Source organism: Gymnoscopelus braueri (assembly GCF_963280865.1).
Source record: "Gymnoscopelus braueri genome assembly, chromosome: 1".
Classification (NCBI taxonomy): Eukaryota; Metazoa; Chordata; class Actinopteri; order Myctophiformes; family Myctophidae; genus Gymnoscopelus; species Gymnoscopelus braueri.
In genome coordinates, this window is record NC_137603.1 from 31,901,297 (window position 1) to 31,921,816 (window position 20,520).

The following is a 20,520-nucleotide window of genomic DNA, read 5'->3' on the forward strand; positions in this document are numbered from 1 at the left end:
AACTACTCACTGAGCCCATGGTCTCTTTATCTCATAGTGAACTACTCACAGAGCCTATGGCCTCTTTATCTCATAGTGAACTACTCACAGAGCCCATGGTCTCTTTATCTCATAGTGAACTACTCACACCGTAGAGCCCATGGCCTCTTTATCTCATCTTTCCCTCGAATCGGGAGAAGCTCTCAACACGCGTTTTGAGGTTGTAGATCTGCACATGAGGTTTCCACCCGACAGAGACGATATGCTAGGGCTCGGTTTCAGATAAGGTTAACCTAATTTGGGCCTTGCTCAGGAGAAAGTTCTAACACTGAGTTAGTACTAGAACTTATACTTTCTCAGTTTTCTTTTCTAAAATAACAAATAGCTGATGTACAAGCTCCCAACGTGTCTCAGTCCGACAGCTTGTGTACCTGGATGTCGTGTTTCCATCACTGCTGATCGGAGCTGGAGCCATCCATTAACTCTTTGAGTGCCAATGACGAGATTTTGTGTTTTCAGTGGTTTTCCACTAGATGGCACTGTTTGCTAACCTGGGAGTCACCATTTGACTCCCAGAGAAGCAAAGCAGCAGCAAACACTGGGTGAAAAGCAATGATTTTGGGAGGGTATTCCTCAGGCATACCCCTGATACTTATGGGAGTATGTGTGTGTATGTTGCCCTCATTCATTAATGTACCACCTCCCACATACCTCCCACATATCCAGGTAAATGTACCATTTCTGAGACATTCATTTGCATTCACCCCCTGTGGTGTCTGCCAGCAAGGACCTCACACACCCCACCCCTCCCACCCCTCCCACCCCAACCACTTCTGAGCATGTGCAGAAAACTACATTTGATTGGAAGCTGTGGCTTATAACCCCACCCACCCACCCCACAATTCTGCATGCTAATTCGTGTATAAACCCCCTAGTTTATACCCCCCCCACTGAGGGGGTTTATAGCACCCCCTCCCCCCCCCCAGGGGCTGTGCCTTGTCCCCCCCCCACCCCCAGCAGTGGGAGGGGGGGAGACATATGTGTATATATATATATATATATATATATATATATATATATATATATATATATATATATATATATATATATATATATATATGTGCATACACACACACACACAAACAATATAGAAAAACAAATAGGCAGAACTCATGTAATTATGTTTATTGATCAAGAAAAATAAATGTATTTATACAAAACAATGGAACAGGAGCACACAGATAAGATAAACTGTTTCAAAGAAAGGTATTTTGTTCCAGGGACCCCAAAAGCAAAGATTTGAGCTTAAAAAATTCACTCTAAAAATATGTATTCAAAGATTCTGAATCAGAATCAGGTTTATTGTCACATCACAGGTTTAATTTAAAAAAGTGGGTGAAATTCGTGTCTATATATTCACACTAGTACCTGAGATAAGATATGTGCATGAACATAGCAGCAATGTATACTGTGCATGATATACTTATGGACGTTAGTTAAGGTGCTTGGAAAAAAAAAACACAATAAAAGACAAAAGTCAGTGCGTTGTACACAGGATTACGGTGCAAAATGTCAGTGTGTGTCGACCGCACAATCCACATAAGTAGACTGACACTGGTATAGTCAGCAAGTAGTTCCATCAGGAAGAGCAAAGAAAAATAGGGGGAAAAGGAAAACAAAGTCACTTGTAGGCTACTTGGTGTAATCCACGGTGGGTGGGTCCAAGGAAGAGCTAAATCCAAGTCATTTGTCCCTGGTATAATCCACAGGAAGAAATATAGAAAATAAAGAAACATATTTTGTTCCAGGGACCCCAGAAGCAAAGATTTGAGTTAAAATGTTCGGACTATAGGGGCACGGTGGCGCAGTCGGTAGCGCTGTCGCCTCACAGCTAGAAGGTCCTGGGTTCGATTCCCGCCGGGGACGCTGTGGGCGCTGGGGGCGTGTCTTCTCCTCCGCGTCATCAGCGCCCATACCCTAGGTGGGGTTGGCGAAAGGGCCTACTCTGTGTGGAGTTTGCATGTTCTCCCCGTGTCTCCTAGGGTAGTTAATACCCTCACAAAAACATGTAGTAATCCTGGTCACTATACCGCCTCCCCCATGACAGCCGGGGCGCCTGATGGAGGGGAAGGGAACTGGTTGGAATAACGTGTTCCTTCCACGCGCTACGTCCAACCAGGGAAACTCCCCCCTGTCAGGTGACAAGAAGGTCAGTTGGCTCTCATGCCTGAAGGAAGCATGAGCTCGGCCCTGGCCTCCCGACTGTGGGGTGACAGGTGTAATACTGGTGTAGGGCTGGTGTAGTGCCCAGGATCACTTAGGAAATTGGCACCGGGTGAAAAAAATGGGTTACAAAAATCGCGGGATAAAAAAAAAAAAAAAAAAACATAGACTAAAAACATATATTCAAAGATTTGCACACATTTTCAAAAACAGCAGATCTACAGCAGATCTCGCTATGTACAAGCTCATAGTGCGGCACGAAAAAGACCTGTTGTGGTCCTCAAGCTCTTTGTCGTCAAGCATTGGGTCCTGGAGAACACAACGTTTGGTACGAGCTCCTGAACTTCTTCCTGCTGGAGGGCTGAAGATCCAAAATGGCAGTCCATCTTTGAAGCTGTCATGAGCTCTGGAGTTGCTCTGTGTCCTCAAGCACTGGGTCCTGGAGAACACAGCGTTTGGTATGAGGTCCTGGAGATGATTTCCTGAACTTTTTCCTGCTGGAGGGCTGAAGAGCCAAAATGGCAGTCCATGAAGCCTTGAAGAAAAAGAGAAGAAAAAAGAAAGAATTACAATTAAACCACAAAACCACTGAAACAGGAACACAACAATGTTAATACAATTAAAAAAGCTCTACCACACTACAGTGTGTGTGTGTGTGTGTGTGTGTGTGTGTGTGTGTGTGTGTGTGTGTGTGTGTGTGTGTGTGTGTGTGTGTGTGTGTGTGTGTGTGTGTGTGTGTGTGTGTGTGTGTGTGTGTGTGTGTGTGTCTTGTCTTGTCTTGTCTTGTCTTGTCTGCTGAATCTTCTACCAATCCATTTTCCTTTGACTGTTGACATGCAAATTGCAATTTATTTTAGAGACAGTTTCATTGCACTGGCAGGAAATAGCAGCAGTATACTTAAATTATCAAAGTAAAAGTACATAATTTCTTGCTGAATTTGCGAGCCTTAAACCAAAAGAAGAAAGAAAAAAAAAAGAAGAAGAGAGTGTGTGCTGGAGATTACCTGTTAAAACTCCGAAAGGTCCTCACACATGTACCCCTGGATGCCAACAACTGTAAAATACATAACAGCAATTAAAACTCAGAAAACTTCAACTGAAACAGGAGTGCACAAAAATAGTTAAATGAAGAAGAAGAGTGTGGGTGTGTAGTAGGCTACCTTTTAAAACTTCCTCGTCAACAGTGGGGAAAACAATGGAAATCTCCCTGCAAATATAATTTTAGGGGTTAGTGGGATGAAGCAATGCTTTACCATTGTATTCAATGTACAGCCACAGTAAAGACAAACTACAAAGCAATCCAACTTTAGTTACTAACATTTATAAAGTCTGTGTATTTTACTATTACTGCATTATGCTGACACATTAAATCATGGCATATGAATTGACTAGCCACTTAGCTAGGCCACATGTTTTAAAGCAATCTGAACTCATACAGGTAAAGAAACACTAGCTTACAACTGATCAAACAAACTGTAGAGAACTGATCAAAGTAAATACAATAAACAGTAAAACCTACTAATGATTTACAATTAGATAAAATAGCAGCTTACCATTTACAAAGCTAGTCCGAAAACATCAACAGGCCAGCAGTACATTTGTGAGTAGAATGAATTCACCCAACCGCCCAAACTGTTCGAATGTTTGAAATCTCTGTTTAGACAAATCTGATTGGATAGACACACAGGTTCCCCTCCCCACCGTTTGAAATGTGCATGTTAAATGTTGGCAGTCAGAGAGAGAGAGAGAGAGAGAGAGAGAGAGACTGGAAATAAACTATTTACTTAGTGTAGTTAGTTTTAACAAGTTAAAAGTTACTATGTAGAGGTACTAATACTTTGCACTAAACAACAAGCACAAAAAAAAGTACTGACATTTTATACTTAAGTAAAAGTAGTGTAATGTAGAAATACTCTTACTGTTACAAGTAAAAGTCCATAACATTTTGTTCTTTTGAGCACTACTGGGCCTAGACTAGAAAACAAACTAAATAGTTTAACCACATGACTGGTGGTAACCTGTATTTTTTAGCAGTGATGGCAGAAGTACTCAGATATTTTACTTAAGCAAAAGTAGCAATACCACAATATAAAAATACTAGTACTAAAAATAATAAAACAAGTAAAAGGCCTGTGTTCAAAATGTTACTTGAGTAAAAGTAAAAAAGTATTCAAAATATACTTAAAGTACCAAAAGTGAAAGTATTAAAATGTTTGAAAATAGCAGATCTACAAGCTTGTAGATTGGCTATTTTCAAATAGCCTATGCATAAAATAGGGCTAAAGTGGTTAATGTGGTGATAGAGGCGGTGCTACTATATTGTTGCAGAGACCTGAGACAATAGGGCCACTGAACCCATCAACACCTTTCATGCAAATGTTGTGCCTGCATGTAAATCTCTACCCCCTAAAATACACATGAAAACACACATAAAGTAAGCCTTGTTTGTGATATAATTTTAACCATGTAATGACCCTTAAACGTACTTGGTAAAAGTACAAAAGTATTGGTATCAAAATGTGCTTAAAGTACCAGTACTAAAATGTTTGAAAATAGACGATCTACAAGCTCACAACGCGACGCGTTGTGAGCTTGTAAATCGGCTATTTTCAAATAGCCTAGGTATAAAATAAGGCTAAAGTGGTTAATGTATGTTTTATAATGTAACCATTTATATCTGCAAAGTAACTAGTAACTAAAGTTTTCAAATAATTGTAGTGGAGCATAATAAGTATAATATTTGCCCCAAGACTGCACTCTAATTAATCAGTAATTGTGCAATAGTTTCTCTCTCTCTCTCTCTCTCTCTCTCTCTCTCTCTCTCTCTCTCTCTCTCTCTCTCTCTCTCTCTCTCTCTCTCTCTCTCTCTCTCACACATACACTCTGAGCCCCCCCCCACTCTGAACCCCACACCTCCCATTGTTTGAACAAACCTCTAATTTACATATGTAAGGCAGATTCCCTAGCAGAGAAAAGAGAGATGCATATCCAGGTATCTTAAAGGCATTTGAAGGTAAACAGTCCTCTCCCGCATTCATTGAAAAACTCCCACCAATCATTTATGTTGGGTGGGTGTATGCCTTGCCCACGTATCCAGGTATATCACCTTTTTCACCCAGTGAAATCACGTGATCGCAAAAAAAAACAGCCCATTCACTTCCTTGTTATTCGATTTGGAAACATCTCTGTTAATGTTGCTTTTTGGCGAAAACAACCTACATTCAACTGCCCACAACTATGGAACGGATGATCCCGGCATGCTCCCCCCCCCGATTCTACGAGACTCTGATACGTCTTTTAAAGCGATCGGGGGATTGATCATACTGGAAATTCTATGATTTTTAGACTATATTTTTTAATTTTGTATATACTGGAATCGCTGGCAGTGGCTTAGCAAATTGTGTTTTATTTCTGGCAGTCAAAGAGTTAAATACCTGTGACTATACTGCACAGTCTCCAAAATGAATGCCAATTGTAACCTTTCCCACTAAAGACTAAAGCCAGATGTTTGTGGGTGTACGTGTTTTTTGTTTGTTTTGTTTTTCTGTCCAGTGGGAAAGGGGCTTATGTCCCCAGGCATTAAAACCAGATTTTTCCCCTTCAGCAGGGCCAGAGGACATCCTCAGGCCATGGTGTGGAGGTGGACAGGCTTCCACTCTGTGCTGCAAAAATATTCTTATTTTTTTTTTATGAAAGATACTGCCGTACAACAAACTCTGAATCAGACTTAAAGGGCAAGAAGACGTTGGTAGAGGTTTGGGTTGTGTAGTTACCTTGCCGTGATGTAACTACAATGTAGCGAATGTAGCAATTGTTTTTTTATATCTTGTCCACCTTTGCATTTACATCATGGCAAGTTGCCCTTTAAGATTCTCTATTTGTCTGATATGCAATAATATGCACTGCTGGGCCCCCCAATTAATAGGATTTCTTTAAAAAAAAATATATCATGTAATTGTTTTCTTTAAAACCTTGAAAAAATTAAGTTTTTATTGTGATACCGATAAATAGGAACTTAAAGTATTCTGTGTCGTTTCCATAAATCCAAGGCGGAGCACAATCGATCAATGGATCACTAAAATAAACATGCTCTGAAAATTAAGTGGTCAGATGGGTGGGCCGCGAACGCTTTGGAGATACTCAAGTGGGCCCTGATCCAGGAAAGGTAGCGAACCACTGGTCTAATAGATGGAAATGTATGACAGAGGGGAAGGTGTAGCTGTTATCCAACCACAATGTGCAAAAGGAATCAATTCAATTCAATTCAAAGGGCTTTATTGGCATGAGAAAACATACGTTTACATTGCCAAAGCAGAAAGCACAATACAACAATACAGCAATACAATCAAAACAAAAAATATGTACATTTGAAAGTCAGAATCTTCAATGGATCAATTTCTATATACCAAGATCACTGGGTGCAGGTATAGTGCAGGAATATACACAATGATTAGTCTTTAGGGTGGTTGTGTTCCGTTTGATATCCTTCTCCTATCACAGCAACTCACGAATCTTGCTGCTGTGTTTGCACATTGTTGTACTTCGCCCAGCAGATATGGGAGTTATTTGTCATTGGTCATGTTTTCAAAATCTCCGTGTGTGGTTGTAATCTGTGGGAAGTATGTGTCTCTGATTTCTTGGTACAATGGACAGACGGTTAGGAAGTGTAGCTCGGTTTCCACTTCATTTTGTGTGCAGTGGGTGGAATCACTAAAGGAAGAGCAGGAGGTAGTTAAATAACAGAGATGGAAATGCATGTGGTGGACATTGTCATGCCACGTGTGGCACGGAGGCAGAGCGCTTCTTTTTCCTTAACCCATTCAAACCTGAGGCCGAGTCTACAAATGCCTTCTAAACCAGTAGTTCTCACACTTAAAAGATGTTTCAAAAATGTTTCAAAAAATAGCAGATGTACAAGTTTACAGCGCGGCACAAAGTGATCCGCTGTGAGCTTGTATATCTTTAGCCAACGCTAAAATCTAAAATGACACGGATGCTTTCCTGGTTTTAACGGATTAACATGAAATACTCATGTCCAGGTCTAAAAAAAAACATCACATTAAAATGACAACAGTAAGAGAGGGCTGTGTGTGTGTGTGTGTGTGTGTGTGTGTGTGTGTGTGTGTGTGTGTGTGTGTGTGTGTGTGTGTGTGTGTGTGTGTGTGTGTGTGTGTGTGTGTGTGTGTGTGTGTGTGTGTGTGTGTGTGTGTGTGTGTGTGTGTGTGTGTGTGTGTGTGTGTGTGTGTGTGTGTGGGAAACGGCACCAAAATAGAAGCTCCTGAAGCAAGCGCTGGGGATAATCGGAGCTGACATGCTGCTTTGTGTGTGCGCTAGATGGCATGGGGAAAGCCGCACTTCAGGGCCTGTGTATGTACTATTTGTGTGTGTGTGTGCACAGTATGTGATCGTGTGTACTATAAGTGTGTGTGTGTATACAGTGTAAATGTATGGGTGTGTGTCAGAGTGTCTTGTGTAAGAGGCAAGGGAAGGCCTACTCCAGGGCAGGTGAGTGGGTGGGCGTCTGATGCTGTGTGTGTGTACGTGTGCCACCCATGCATGTGTGTATGCGTGTGTGTGTGTGTGTGTGTGTGTTTGCATGCGTGTGTGCACGGGTGCATGCGTGTGCATGTGTGATTGATGTGAGGAGATGTGCTCGGCGAGCAGAAAGCGGTTCAGACGATCCCAGATGCAACCCTCTAGATTTCCCCTGAGTTTCTCCTCCCTCCTTCACCACTGGGTTACTTTATTAGTGATTAATCTCTAATCCTGCATAGCAGAGAGTAATACTACTTGCAGTGGTGGGCAGTAACAAAGTACCGTACTTTTACTTGAGTGCTGTACTTGAGTAGATGTTGGAGTATCTGTACTTTACTTGAGTAATTTGTATTTCTTGGATACTTGTGATTCTCATTCTGCTACATTTCACTTTTTGACTCACATTATGTGTGTCATACAGTGGTGGAAAAAGTACTCAAATGTTTTACTTAAGTAAAAGTATCAATACTGCAATGTAGAAATACTCTGTTACAAGTAAAAGTCCAGAATTCTAAATTTACTTGAGTAAAAGTACAAAAGTATTGGCATCAAAATGTACTTAAAGTAACAAAAGTTAAAGTACTAAAATGTTAGCAGATCTACAAGCTCACAACGTGTCGCATCGCAACACATTGTGAGCTTGTAGATCTGCTATTTTCAAATAGCTTATGTATAAAATAGGGCTAAAGTGGTTAATGTATGTTTTATAATATCATAATTATGTCTGATAAGTAACTAGTAACTAAAGTTTTCAAATAATTGTAGTGAAGTAAAAGTACAATATTTGCCTCTGAGATGTAGTGGAGTAGAAGTAAAAATATTGGAAATTGGAAATACTCAAGTAAAGTACAAATACCTCAAAATTCTACTTAAGTACAGTACTTAGTTCATTTCCACCACTGGTGTCATACTTGTGTGACACTGTAATATGTCAAAGTAGGGCATTCACCTACGAAAAAAAACCATAAGCGGTTGAAATATGGAGATACTAGGTTTCTGCCAGACAGCCACGAAATGTTTAAGCTGACATTCATCGACATGAAGGACCCCGTCTTGAACGGAACTCTGACTCTACTCATCCAAAAAAGCTTTGGTTTATTGAGCGAGGCTGTCCAGGATGAGTCATAGCTGCCGGGGTCTCTCAGCCGAGGGGCCTCGGCAGTCAACATTCTGACACTGAAAATGGCATTCTTCAGAGAGAGAGACAAACCGGGGAGGAAAATGAACTTTGCTATCGACCTTTCCCTGTCCCACTAATGCACCCTTGTGAGATCTGGTTAACGGCATGTGACACACAAACGATGTTTTTCATCCACATGATGGTTCGCATGCGGGGAGAGATGGGAGGGAGGGAGGGAGGGAGGCAACCACGTCCAATAGGAGACCATGTTGTGTACCATTTCTTGCCTATAGTGGTGGAGCGTGGGATGGCATATCGTTGCTGTCGGGCAGAAACCTCTTATCTCAATATTCTAACTTGTTGTGTTTTTTTCGTAAATTAACGGCCTACAACAACAGCATCAAAAGTAGCAGATCCGCAAGCTCGAAACGCGGCGCGAAGCGACGTGTTCTGAGCTTGTCGATCTGCTACTTTTGCTATTTTTACATTTTAATCCTGAAAAGTAACAGTTATGGACATTATGAGAACTTTTTTTCAGACACGAGATACTAAACAGACAATAACAACACATAGATCGAGCACCGAAGTCCTGACGTCACTGCCGCAATCTATGTGTTGTTATTGTCTGTTTTGTATCTCTGTTTTTTATATGGACCTATTGTGTCTGAGAAAAAGTTTATATTTATCGTCTCTGTCGGGTGGAAATCTGACGTCAGACTTCGGTGCTCTTCCTAAACTAAGCATCTTTGCTGACGTTCATTGACAAAAATGACCCCTTCTTGAATGCAGCTCTTGCACTTAAAGTCGTTCAAAAAAAGGGTTTTGGTTTATCGAGCGAGGCTGTCCAGGGTGAGTCATGGCTGCCGGGGTCACAGCTGAGGGGCTCAGATCATGCAGCAGCAGTCGGGGCAGGGGTGCGGATCACAGGATCACAGGGGCCTGGGGTTGTTGGGTTGCTGCTGGTCTGGTGGCTGCGAGCGGAGGGGCCCGTGAATGATTGATCCTCTAAGGGTTGTATTGATCAGAGGAAGACAGAGTCACCGTCTGTCTCTCTGGTACGGTACCTCTCGCATCCTCTCACCAGTGGTGGAAAGTAACTAAGTACAGATCGTCGCTGTCGGGCAGAAACCTCTTATCTCCATATTCTAACTTTTTGTGTTTCCTTTGTGAATTAACGGCCTAGTTGATCATACTACAGCATCACACAAAAGCATCAAAAGTACTACTTTAGCAAAAAAAAGATTACATCCTGAAAAGTAACAGTTTTGGACATACAGTATGAGGTTTCCACCCCACAGAGACAATTTACTTAAGTGCTGTACCTAAGTACAACTTCTACTCCGCTACATCTCAGAGGCAAATATTGTACTTTGTACTCCACTACAAGTATTTGACATTTTTAGTTCCTATTACTTTTTTGCAATTTTGATAATATCACAAACCATGCATTAACAACTTAAGCACGTTTTAATACTTCCGTTTTAATGAGATAGCAGATGTTCAAGCTCACAACGCGTCACCTTGCGAGCTTGCAGATCTGCTATTTCTCCCCCAAAAATATAATTAGAGTACTTTTAATTTGGTACTGTAAGTATACTGTACTTTGATGTCAATACTTTATTTTATATAGTGTAGTACTACTTTTACCTGAGTAAAATAAAAGCAAGGAGTACTTTGTTCCCCTACTGCCCCTCACTCCTCCTCCTCCTCCTCCTCCTCCTCTTCCTCTCCAGGCCCATCCTCTCCCTCGGGGGTTTAACTGATCGGAAGTCCACCCTCGTTTGTCCAATTATTGACAGGACCGCTTTTCAACAGACGCTCACATCTGTCTCCATGTGTCTGACTTCCTGCCTGTCTGTCTATCTGTCTTCCTGTCTATGCCTGTCTGCCCACATGCTGCTCAAGCTGCACATTATTAATACATCAGTGCTGGAAGAAGTGTACTCTGATCTTCTTTTCTTAACCCATTCAGACCTGGAACCATAGAGTTATAATATATCTAGAGGGCGGTTGCCCCGCCCCCCAGCTATTCATTTCTATTAAAGTGCTCAGTGGCGTTTTGAAGCACCCGGAAGTAAGAATAGGAACCAATATGGTACCAATATGAACCAATGGATTGGTGACGCGTCGTGAGCATGCGCACAAAACGGGAGACGCGCAAAATATTTTCAGATGGGGGTCCGCGGCCAAATACATATTTTGGGGGTCCTTGACAGCAACATACGTAAAAAAAAAAAAAAAAATGTTAGGATTTAGAAGACATTTGTAGAATCCCCCAGAAGCAAAGATTTGAGTTACAAATGTTCGCTTTAAAAATATATATCTTCTGTCACGGTCCGCTCCTCGGGCCGTGGGTTTTGACTTTTGACACTTTAGGCCGGTTAGGCCGACTTTATTATTTAGACCTTGAAGATGCCCTTATTTGGTCGTGGACACTTTAGGCCGGTTAGGCCTAAAGTGCATTTTGTATGTTCTGCATACTGCGTGTTCCATTTGTATAATTCTCTGTCATCCTGCCTTTTGCTTTGGTGTTCTGTACCTTTACTTTGTAGTATTGTTTCCTGTCTGCCTTGTTTTCGCTTCCTGTCTTGTCTCACCAGTATGTATTTGTAATTGTTCTCCGCCTGTGTCCTGTTGTGCCCCAGCCAATCCAGTGTTGATTGTAGCTTGTGTTCACCTGTGTCCAGTTAACCCTGTGTCTATATATATTCCCCGGTTTATTCAGTTCCTTGTCAGGTAGTCATTGAATGTTAGCGTGTTATGTACTGTGTTTTTGGCTACAAGCCATTCGGTATTTTGAGTACTTGTTTTGCCTCCCCCATTTTATGGGTTGTCTCAGTTTGGTTAATAAACCTCCAGAACTTTGATCGTTGCTGTCTGTCGTACTGCTTTTGGGTCCTCTGAACTCGCACCCTGACATCTTCAAAGATTTGCACACATTTTCACGATTTCTAAAAAAATAGCAAATCTACAAGCTTGTATCTGCTATTTTTGAATAGCCCAAAGAAATCTTAAAATTACACACAGATGCATTACTGGTCTTAATGGGTTAAGTAAAAGAAGCAATACACACCTTTTTATAGCAATAGCATTGTAGTCCTCCTTATTTTTATTGTCTGTTGCTGGGTGTTTTAATTGTGGTGTATATTTATGCATTGTCTTTAATATGTATTGACCCGAGTTAAACGATTTCCCCTTGTGGATAATAAAGGACATCTAATCTACTGTAATCTAATCTAATACAACCAAAATAAAAATGCTAGTAAGTAAAAGTCCTGTATTAAACATTTTACTTGAGTAAAAGTACAAAAGTGCTGGCATCAATATGCTTAAAGTATCAAGGCAAAAGTGCTAATATTTGTCACATCGGTTGTTTTCGAATAGCCAATGTTTATAATAGGGCTTAATACATTTTTCGTAATAGGAATCTAAATCCACTTTTGCCGTATCGAAAGACGGAAATGCTCAAGTGAAGAAACTGTACCTCATAAATTGTACTGAAGTACAGTTACTTGAGTAAATGTATCTAGTTACTTTGCGCCACTCACTGATCAATAAATATGTCAAAACACTCCTCCATGACAGGTTGATGCTGCGTGTGCAGGCATTCCGTCAACAACAGAATGAATTCACTGACACCCTATAGCTGACCTATCTATTTGGAACGGCGGAAGATCAAAGACACGTCCTCATTTGTTTGAGCTCCATTTTGACAAGGAAGTGAGAGGTATGAGTGCAGAGTACAAATGCAGGACAAGCAGACAAGGTTCACATCAAAAGGTTTCTTAAACTAAAGTTTTCCCAATCAACTTTCCCAAACTACAATAAACACTGAAACGACAAACTGACCGACACTCAACAAAACAAAGCAGGCATATGTATACCGAAACCTACAAGTAGACAGAAACCATCCACATGATTCTATTTTCTTTATGTTAAGGAGAGACATAGAAGTAATTTTTTTCCATTAATCAACCTTTTTGTTTAATTAAAAAAAAGAGGATACATGCTTTCCAATAGTAACGTTCTTCCTATTCATACTGTTACACACACAGACACCTGGGACTGAGCAGCCCCAGCCATTGGTCAATTGTTCACGGGCACCTTGACAGGTGTTGTTGCGGGAGGGGAGAGTGGGATTCATTAACTCTCCCCACATACACAGTACTGTAGATTTCCATACGGTTTGGGAATTCAAACCGTCAGTTTTATGGCCGGCTTACAGTGTATCTGGTAATTGTCATTAGCATATCCAACCTGTACTGGTCTCTTAACAATGGCACTGATGAGCTTGCCGACATCAAGCTCTATAAGGAAGGAATAGCAAGTTCATGATTTATGATGATGACGAGGTCGAGGAATATAGGCATCCTTTCATATATCTGTACATGTTTGTTTGTTTCACATGCCAATAAATCAATTTAAAAATGCAACGAATGGCAAGTGAAATGTGAAGAGAATAATTTAAATACCTCTAGGGGTTTGAGAAGAGGCATTCCTCAGAAGAAGAAAAAAAGATGCAGTATAATACACATTTCTATTACAATAATATAATTCATAGACGTAAGACACAGACATACAGCAAAGAAAAGAAAATGTCAGCACAATATACCAAGGAGAAACGAAAAATAAAATCGCAATTTAAGCGATATTCAAAAGAGAAAATATTGATCACATGGAAAATATGAGTTATTTTTTTTATATTTGTTGAATTGGAGAGGTGATAAATCCAGTAGAATTGGAGAGGAGACAAATCTAGTAGATGTAAGGTAGAGTATTCCATATTATGGACCCTTTTATGAGGAGACGAGAGTAATTATTGAACTGATAATCATATGCAAATGTATGATGGAAGAAAAGGGGGAAGGGTTCTCCCAAATGAACGATATATAGGATATAGCGGCAGGTACACACGCACACACACACACACACACACACCACAAGTATTTCAGCTGATCTGAAGTCTGCAGGTTGGTGACTGCATCAGACATGGTCCACAGCTAGTCTACTATTGGACCGTGTTGATGTTTTAAAAGATACTTGTCTGAAGTCAGTGATCTTTATTCTTAGCGATCGGTAGTAGGGAAATAACACGTGATGCCGTCCCGCTAGGGCCATTACTAGCCTGAGTGAACAGCTACACAGTAGATGTATCTGCATAAATCAGCCGCATGAGAGTGTGGAGAGTAGAACTCAGTTTGGTGTCTTTATCTTTCAGCTGTCTGTTTATGCCAGTGGTTCTCAAATATGTTTATTTTGGGGGGGTCGCGGCCTGAAAAGCTAGTTCTAACTATGCCATAAAGTGATAATCCCCACCCATTCACTTATATCCCCCTTCTTCCGTGTTTGGGGATGATGATGTCAGGGGCTCCTCCGCCTCATAGAGTTATGTATCGCATGCGCAGTAGTGTCACCACCGTGCGCAACCCCGTACGCAAGCTCGTGAGTCGAGCCCATTTGTCAAAACCTTTTTCGACCAATGAGCGAAACTCATTCAGGAACTGACTCATTCAGGCCCCAGCTGCACTTCCAGAGTCGGCCACCAGGAGGGCTGAGGTTCACTTATCCCTCTCCGTTCTGGGGGCTTGGTTTGTGCTCGTCTCAGTGGGTCAATTGATCCATACAGTATGCCTCCTCGCAATGATTATGACACACTGCCAGATTATTATATTTATGTTATACATACATACATACATACATGAATAAGCAAACACACACACGTGTATGCACTTATGTACAGTACGCACTCCCACATGCACACACACACACACACACACACACAAACTGTAGGCAATATAATTATGAATAAGGCCCAAGGGCAGATTACCTGCTTTTTGGCTGTCCATTACAATTGATCTTCTAATCTAGACAGACAACGAGAGAGAGAGAGAGAGAGAGAGAGAGAGAGAGAGAGAGAGAGAGAGAGAGAGAGAGAGAGAGAGAGAGAGAGAGAGAGAGAGAGAGAGAGAGAGAGAGAGAGAGAGAGAGAGAGAGAGAGAGAGAGAGAGAGAGAGAGAGAGAGAGAGAGAGAGAGAGAGAGAGAGAGAGAGAGAGAGAGAGAGAGAACCTGAGTGTAGTATAGACGGTGGTTGATAGCTTGGGAATGAGAGGAATGGAGTGAGACGGAGATAGAGGAAGAGCGAGCTGGAGTGAGACAGAGATAGCGGGTAATTCAGAGAGGGAGATTGGGGTGGAAGAGAGTTGCTGGAACCGAGATAAAGCGAGAGTGAAGAAGAGTAAAACCAGGGAGGGTTTAAGGACTGTTGTTTTATTTACAAGGCCAGCTATGGGGCTGCATGTGGCACAAATATGCCACAATTGAGTGTGGAATATTTCTCTGCAGTTGCAGCGATAAACAGACCTGGTTTACTTACGCCAGCATTATTTATTTTCTTTCCTTTGTGTTATCTTTGCTGTAGCTCTTCGGTGCCAGATGGGTGGGATACTCTCACCCCATAGTCTCACGGTGGTCCTGATTGAGAGAATGAAGGGGGCCAATGCTTATCGCTTCCCCCACATGCAAGCCCTGCCCTGGGCTATCACAGTGCTCACATCACAGTCCTTGTTTCTACCTCCTAGATCTTGTCATGTTGAGAGACATACAGTACAAGGTGCGCTTTAGTGGGATGCTGTCACCGCTTTAAGTTCAGCACAGAACCGTTTAAATCTCTGAGGCCTGGTTGCAACAAGAAGGATTAAGATTTAACCTGGTTTAAATCAAGTTGTATTTATTAAAGTTGTGCAAAACATTAAACCTAGTTTTCACTAATCAGGTTTAGTTTTAAACCATCCTTTTTAATCTTTGATTTAGTTTTCACAGTAAACCATACATTTGAACTCTGTTGCCCCTGTACTTTAAACTCAGATTGAAAGTTTAGTCATGGATTAAATTTAAAATTGCAGTCGAGGTGGTTTAAAGTAAAAATGGCAGCAGTTTGGGAAACTATCTAGAAATGAATGAAAACACCGTATGGTGAGCGGCCTTTCTTTCCGTATAGGAGGACAAACAAGTGCTCCCTCTTCACTCATCTTCCTACGGTAAGAAATATAGCGTAGCACCTTGCCAAAAGGAAATAATGCACCGCAGTATGACACGTTGTGAGTTTATAGATCTGTCATTTTTAGTGAGGGACTCCGTCATATCAGAGAGGTTTATAAAGATTTGTTTAGATAATCAATGTTTTGGCTGCAGGCACTACTTTTAACATAAGTCTGTCTATATTCTCTCAAAAGGGAAGACGAAAGTAACGCTAATTATTAGAGTAAAGAGAGTAAGGTTATTGTTGTTTATTTACACTGCAAATCCAAGATGGCGGACAAACAGCCACGTTTAATCCATTAATTAATCACAGTTAATAAATAAATCCTAGATCAACAAATCCTTCATTAGCTATGCTTTATTTAATCCTTGTTGGTGCAACCGGGCCTGAGTTAAAATAATAAATCATGATTTGTCAGTGTTTTCTTAATCCACTTGATTCCAACTTCTTTTTAATCAGAGGGGCTGATGTGGTTTGAATGATACACACTGAGTCCTGCATGATGGGCTCAGCACAGCATGATCCCCTATAGTCTGGGATCAACTCCATTTGCATTTTTCTGATCTAGTCTAGTGAGAATCAGTGGTTGCGGACATGGTGGTAGGGCTAGTGGTAAGGCCTACCCATAAACCTGTGAAATCTTATGAATAGGCTCTATGCACAGCAGCCCTATTGGAAAGAAATTGGGCCGCTTCCTTCACATGTGTCAATTAAACTAATGAAGGCTCTGTTCCATTTCATGTAGCACAGTGGTTCTCTAGCATTTTAATTTCAAGGACCCCCATAACTCTGAGAGTTTACAAATGGAACCAAATGGTCCATTTGATTCCATTTCTCAGAGTTATACACCCGTAAGGGGCCATTTGGAACTACCTCAAGGAAACATGAGGGTCCCTGGACCCCAATTTGAGACCCACTGGTGTAGCAGAGTGTTTCCAGTGAGCCAACGTGCACAATATCTAACTCTGTTTGACCAGAATGGAACAGAGCCTTCGTTAGTATTATTGGTAACACCTAAGGGAATATGGAAGAGGCCACATTTCTTCCCAATATGGCTGCTGTGCATAGAACCTATCCAGTAAGTTTCTTGAAATACTACTAGGAATACTTTGTTTAGTATATCCATGTTTTATCCTAACTCGTATTGACGATGGGCTACTTGGTTCAGCATTTCTGTGGGGGAACAATAATTGAATTGTGGCACCCAAACAGATATGGATATTACAAGTCGGGCTGTTGAGTAGGCGGCTTCTAGATTGGATCACACTGGTGAATTCAGAATGAAAACAAGACTTTCCTCTGCAATGGAAAGCTTGGTGATATAACCAGTGGTTATACACAATTATACGGTGCATACCCATGTGTATATGTTCGTGCACGTGACATTATTAAGATAGCGTATACCCAGCTAAAACATCCCCACTACACCACTGCCATTTTGTAATTACATCATACCCCAGACGGTGCTCACTAGATGCCAACCCTAGAAAGGTGGTGGGCTTAATGGGTTTCATTTAAAACACTAAACACTATAGATTATTTGCAACTGGCATTTCGTCCAGGTCTAGTCTCTCGAGCCAGACTATCGCTTCCACAATCTGTCAGTGGGGGTTAGCCTCACGTGACCTTCATGGCTACATAAGGACTCTTCAGACTGTTAGACTCGTTTGCTCGTTTGTAAGGCGTTATCGTTAAAGACTTAGTTAAAGGCGAAGTTAATCAGTTGCAGATCTATCTGTTTGCCAAATTAACTCGCAGTCTTCATCTGTACTCATTGACCTGTCTGCCATTCGGCCCATCTGTCTGACTCAGTCTCTTTGCCTGCCTGCCTGCACCCCCGCCTGACCCATCCCGAGGGTTCTGCACTTGGGTTCACCTGAACCTGCACCTACACAAGCTAAATCTCAGCCTTAAGCCCATGACCCACCTAATTCCACCACACTTTGCTAGTTTGGGATGGCTCCGGGTAGAAGACAGGGTTGAGTAGATAAATATCAATGGGTTTGTTATATAAGATAGTCAAATAAACTGTGCCCTCAATACCCTCATATTATCCTACATATCATACATTCTCCAAAGTGAGTGACACTCACAGCCACAACACTAGAGGGAGCGACCATGATCTGGTACCACACAAATTTAGAACAAACATGGGAAAAGTCTCATTCTACTAGTCTGCCACCAAAATGTGGAATGCCCTGACTCATCTAGAAACCACAAGGGGAGGTAAATGTAAATCGAAAGACTGATTTTCCGTTTTTCCTTTTTCATACATTAACGACTTTATCCCTATTTTATACCTCTGCTATTTGAAAATAGCCGATATACAAGCTCACAACGCGTCGCATCGCGGCATGTTGTGAGCTTGTAGATCTGCCATTTTCAAACATTTTAGTACTTTTACTTTTGGTACTTTAAGTTTATTTTGATACCAATACGTTTGTACTTTTACTCAAGTAAATTTGGAATTCTGGACTTTTACTTGTAACAGAGTACTTCTACATTGCAGTATTAATACTTGTGCTTAAGTAAAACATTTGAGTACTTTTTCCACCACTGAGCACACCTGACAAGCTGTCTACATGTATGTTATGTGTCATCACTCTTCTCTCCTCTCCGCCTCCTCCTCTTCATCGCCGATAATAACACAGGGTCTCTGCATTCCACAGTGCTGTGCACTGACTGAGATAGGCCAGCAGGTGAAGACACGCAGCTATAAATAATGCAATGCATTCCACTCAGCAGGCTTTTAAGATGAGAAGACTGAGGTTATAGACAAAGGTATGCGCAGGACTGTTTCTACAGCCTTGACTTTTAATGTTTGCTTTCCGTTGCATTCTGCTGATACGTGTGTGTGTGTGTGTGTGTGTGTGTGTGTGTGTGTGTGTGTGTGTGTGTGTGTGTGTGTGTGTGTGTGTGTGTGTGTGTGTGTGTGTGTGTGTGTGTGTGTGTGTGTGTGTGTGTGTGTGCGTGCGTGCGTGCGTGCGTGCGTGCGTGCGTGCGTGCGTGCGTGCGTGCGTGCGTGCGTGCGTGCACATTTGCATGGTGTGGGGGAGTTCTGATTAGAGAGTGTAGGAGAGCAGAGAAAAAACATGGGATGGGAGCAAGAAAGACATAAAGGTAATGTTAGAGAGAGTGAGTATACTGTTTATTGCAGCGATTCACGACCTGTGGGCCGAGACCCATTGGTGGGCCGTGTGGACATTGCAAGTGGGCCCCCCAAATCACTGGCAAAACACTTGATTTTATTGATAATAGGCTATAACCTTTTTTATCCACAGCATTTCTTCTTTAAAACCTTGAAAAATTCATTGCGATGCCAAAAAAACGGCAACTTGAACCATACAATGTTAGTTCCGTTCATCCGAGCTGGAACACAATAAATCGAATGATTGATCATAAACAAAAAAATCAACATTTTCTGAAAATGCACCCATGGGCCGTATGGGCTGCGAACGCTTCAAAGGTGTTCTGCTACGAGAGTTGAGTATTGAGTAGGTATAACCTACCAGACTGTGAGGACTATTGGGTTGTGATTGATGTTCCCTCCAGTTCATTAGACTGGAGCTGAGGCCTGAAAGCTGCGTTCACACAACGCTGCCCTTTAGGGCCTTTCTTCTGTCCGTGATGCTCTCAAAAGTTTGGGAAGCATCCTCTCTCAACCTTCAGAATAATAACCCATTCAATCCGTGAAACGCATCTGTGTCATTTTAGATTTGAGCTATAACCAATATTTTATACTTTGGGGCTATTCAAAAATAGCAGCTCTACAAGCTCATAGCGCGGCACCGAGCTTGCCGCGCTACAAGCTTGTAGATCTGCATTTTTTGAAAAATCGTGAACATTTTGTTCGACTTTTAACTCAAATCTTTGCTTCTGGAGGTCCCTGGAACAAAATATTTAACAAATGTTCGCTTTAAAAAATATATATATATTCAAAGATTTGCACAAATTGTCACGATTATTCAAAAATAGCAGATCTACAAGCTATGAGCTTGTATATCTGCTATTTTTGAATAGCCAAAGACAATCTAAAATGACACGACTGCATTTCCGGATTGAATGGGTTAACGATGCCCTTGGTTCTTTACACTAGATGTAAGCCATCCCTCTTTGGAAGTGCACTAGAGCCCAAGAGTTCACCTGCCTCTTATTACCACAGCCCAGCTTCTGTTTATGCACGGCTCTCTCTTTCTTCTTTCTCTCTGTGTGTGCATGTGTGTGAGAGAGGAGGGCGAGAGGAGGGAGAGGGGGAGAGAGAGAAAATGTAATAAACTAAAGGAATAATGTGTTCTGAGATAACTCAGAAGTTTGCTCCTGAATTGACTCAATTGTAAGCACAATCATATATCACAGTGGCACCTGCAGTATTCATGCCATAAAAACTAGAGAGACTCACCTCTCCCACTGCATGGATTCTTCAGTTATATTCATGATTTTATTCATGGCATTGTAGTTGTACTGTATGTAAATTCTTGAACTATATTCAAATGTGTTTAAAGGAGAATTCCGGACAAATTAAGTGTTATCTTTGATGTCTCGTTACTCACCTACCGATGTGAAAAGTAGCGTTTTTTTTTTTCATATATTCCCCTGTCGTCATTTTTTAAACACCCTCCGTTG

At 41.4% G+C, this 20,520-nt stretch overlaps 1 protein-coding gene across 1 annotated transcript in view; it reads right to left on the reverse strand.

Moving 5' to 3' along the window:
- Positions 1 to 2,627: 2,627 nt before the first annotated feature.
- The window catches only part of LOC308088389 (ubiquitin-conjugating enzyme E2 G2-like), a gene marked incomplete at both ends in the record, with an annotated part of 72,072 nt that continues 54,179 nt past the window's right edge, over positions 2,628 to 20,520 (reverse strand). The window contains one exon of the mRNA XM_080432826.1: positions 2,628 to 2,737. Coding sequence (XP_080288952.1) covers positions 2,628 to 2,737 — 110 coding nt within the window. The remainder of the gene's footprint in view (positions 2,738 to 20,520) is intronic.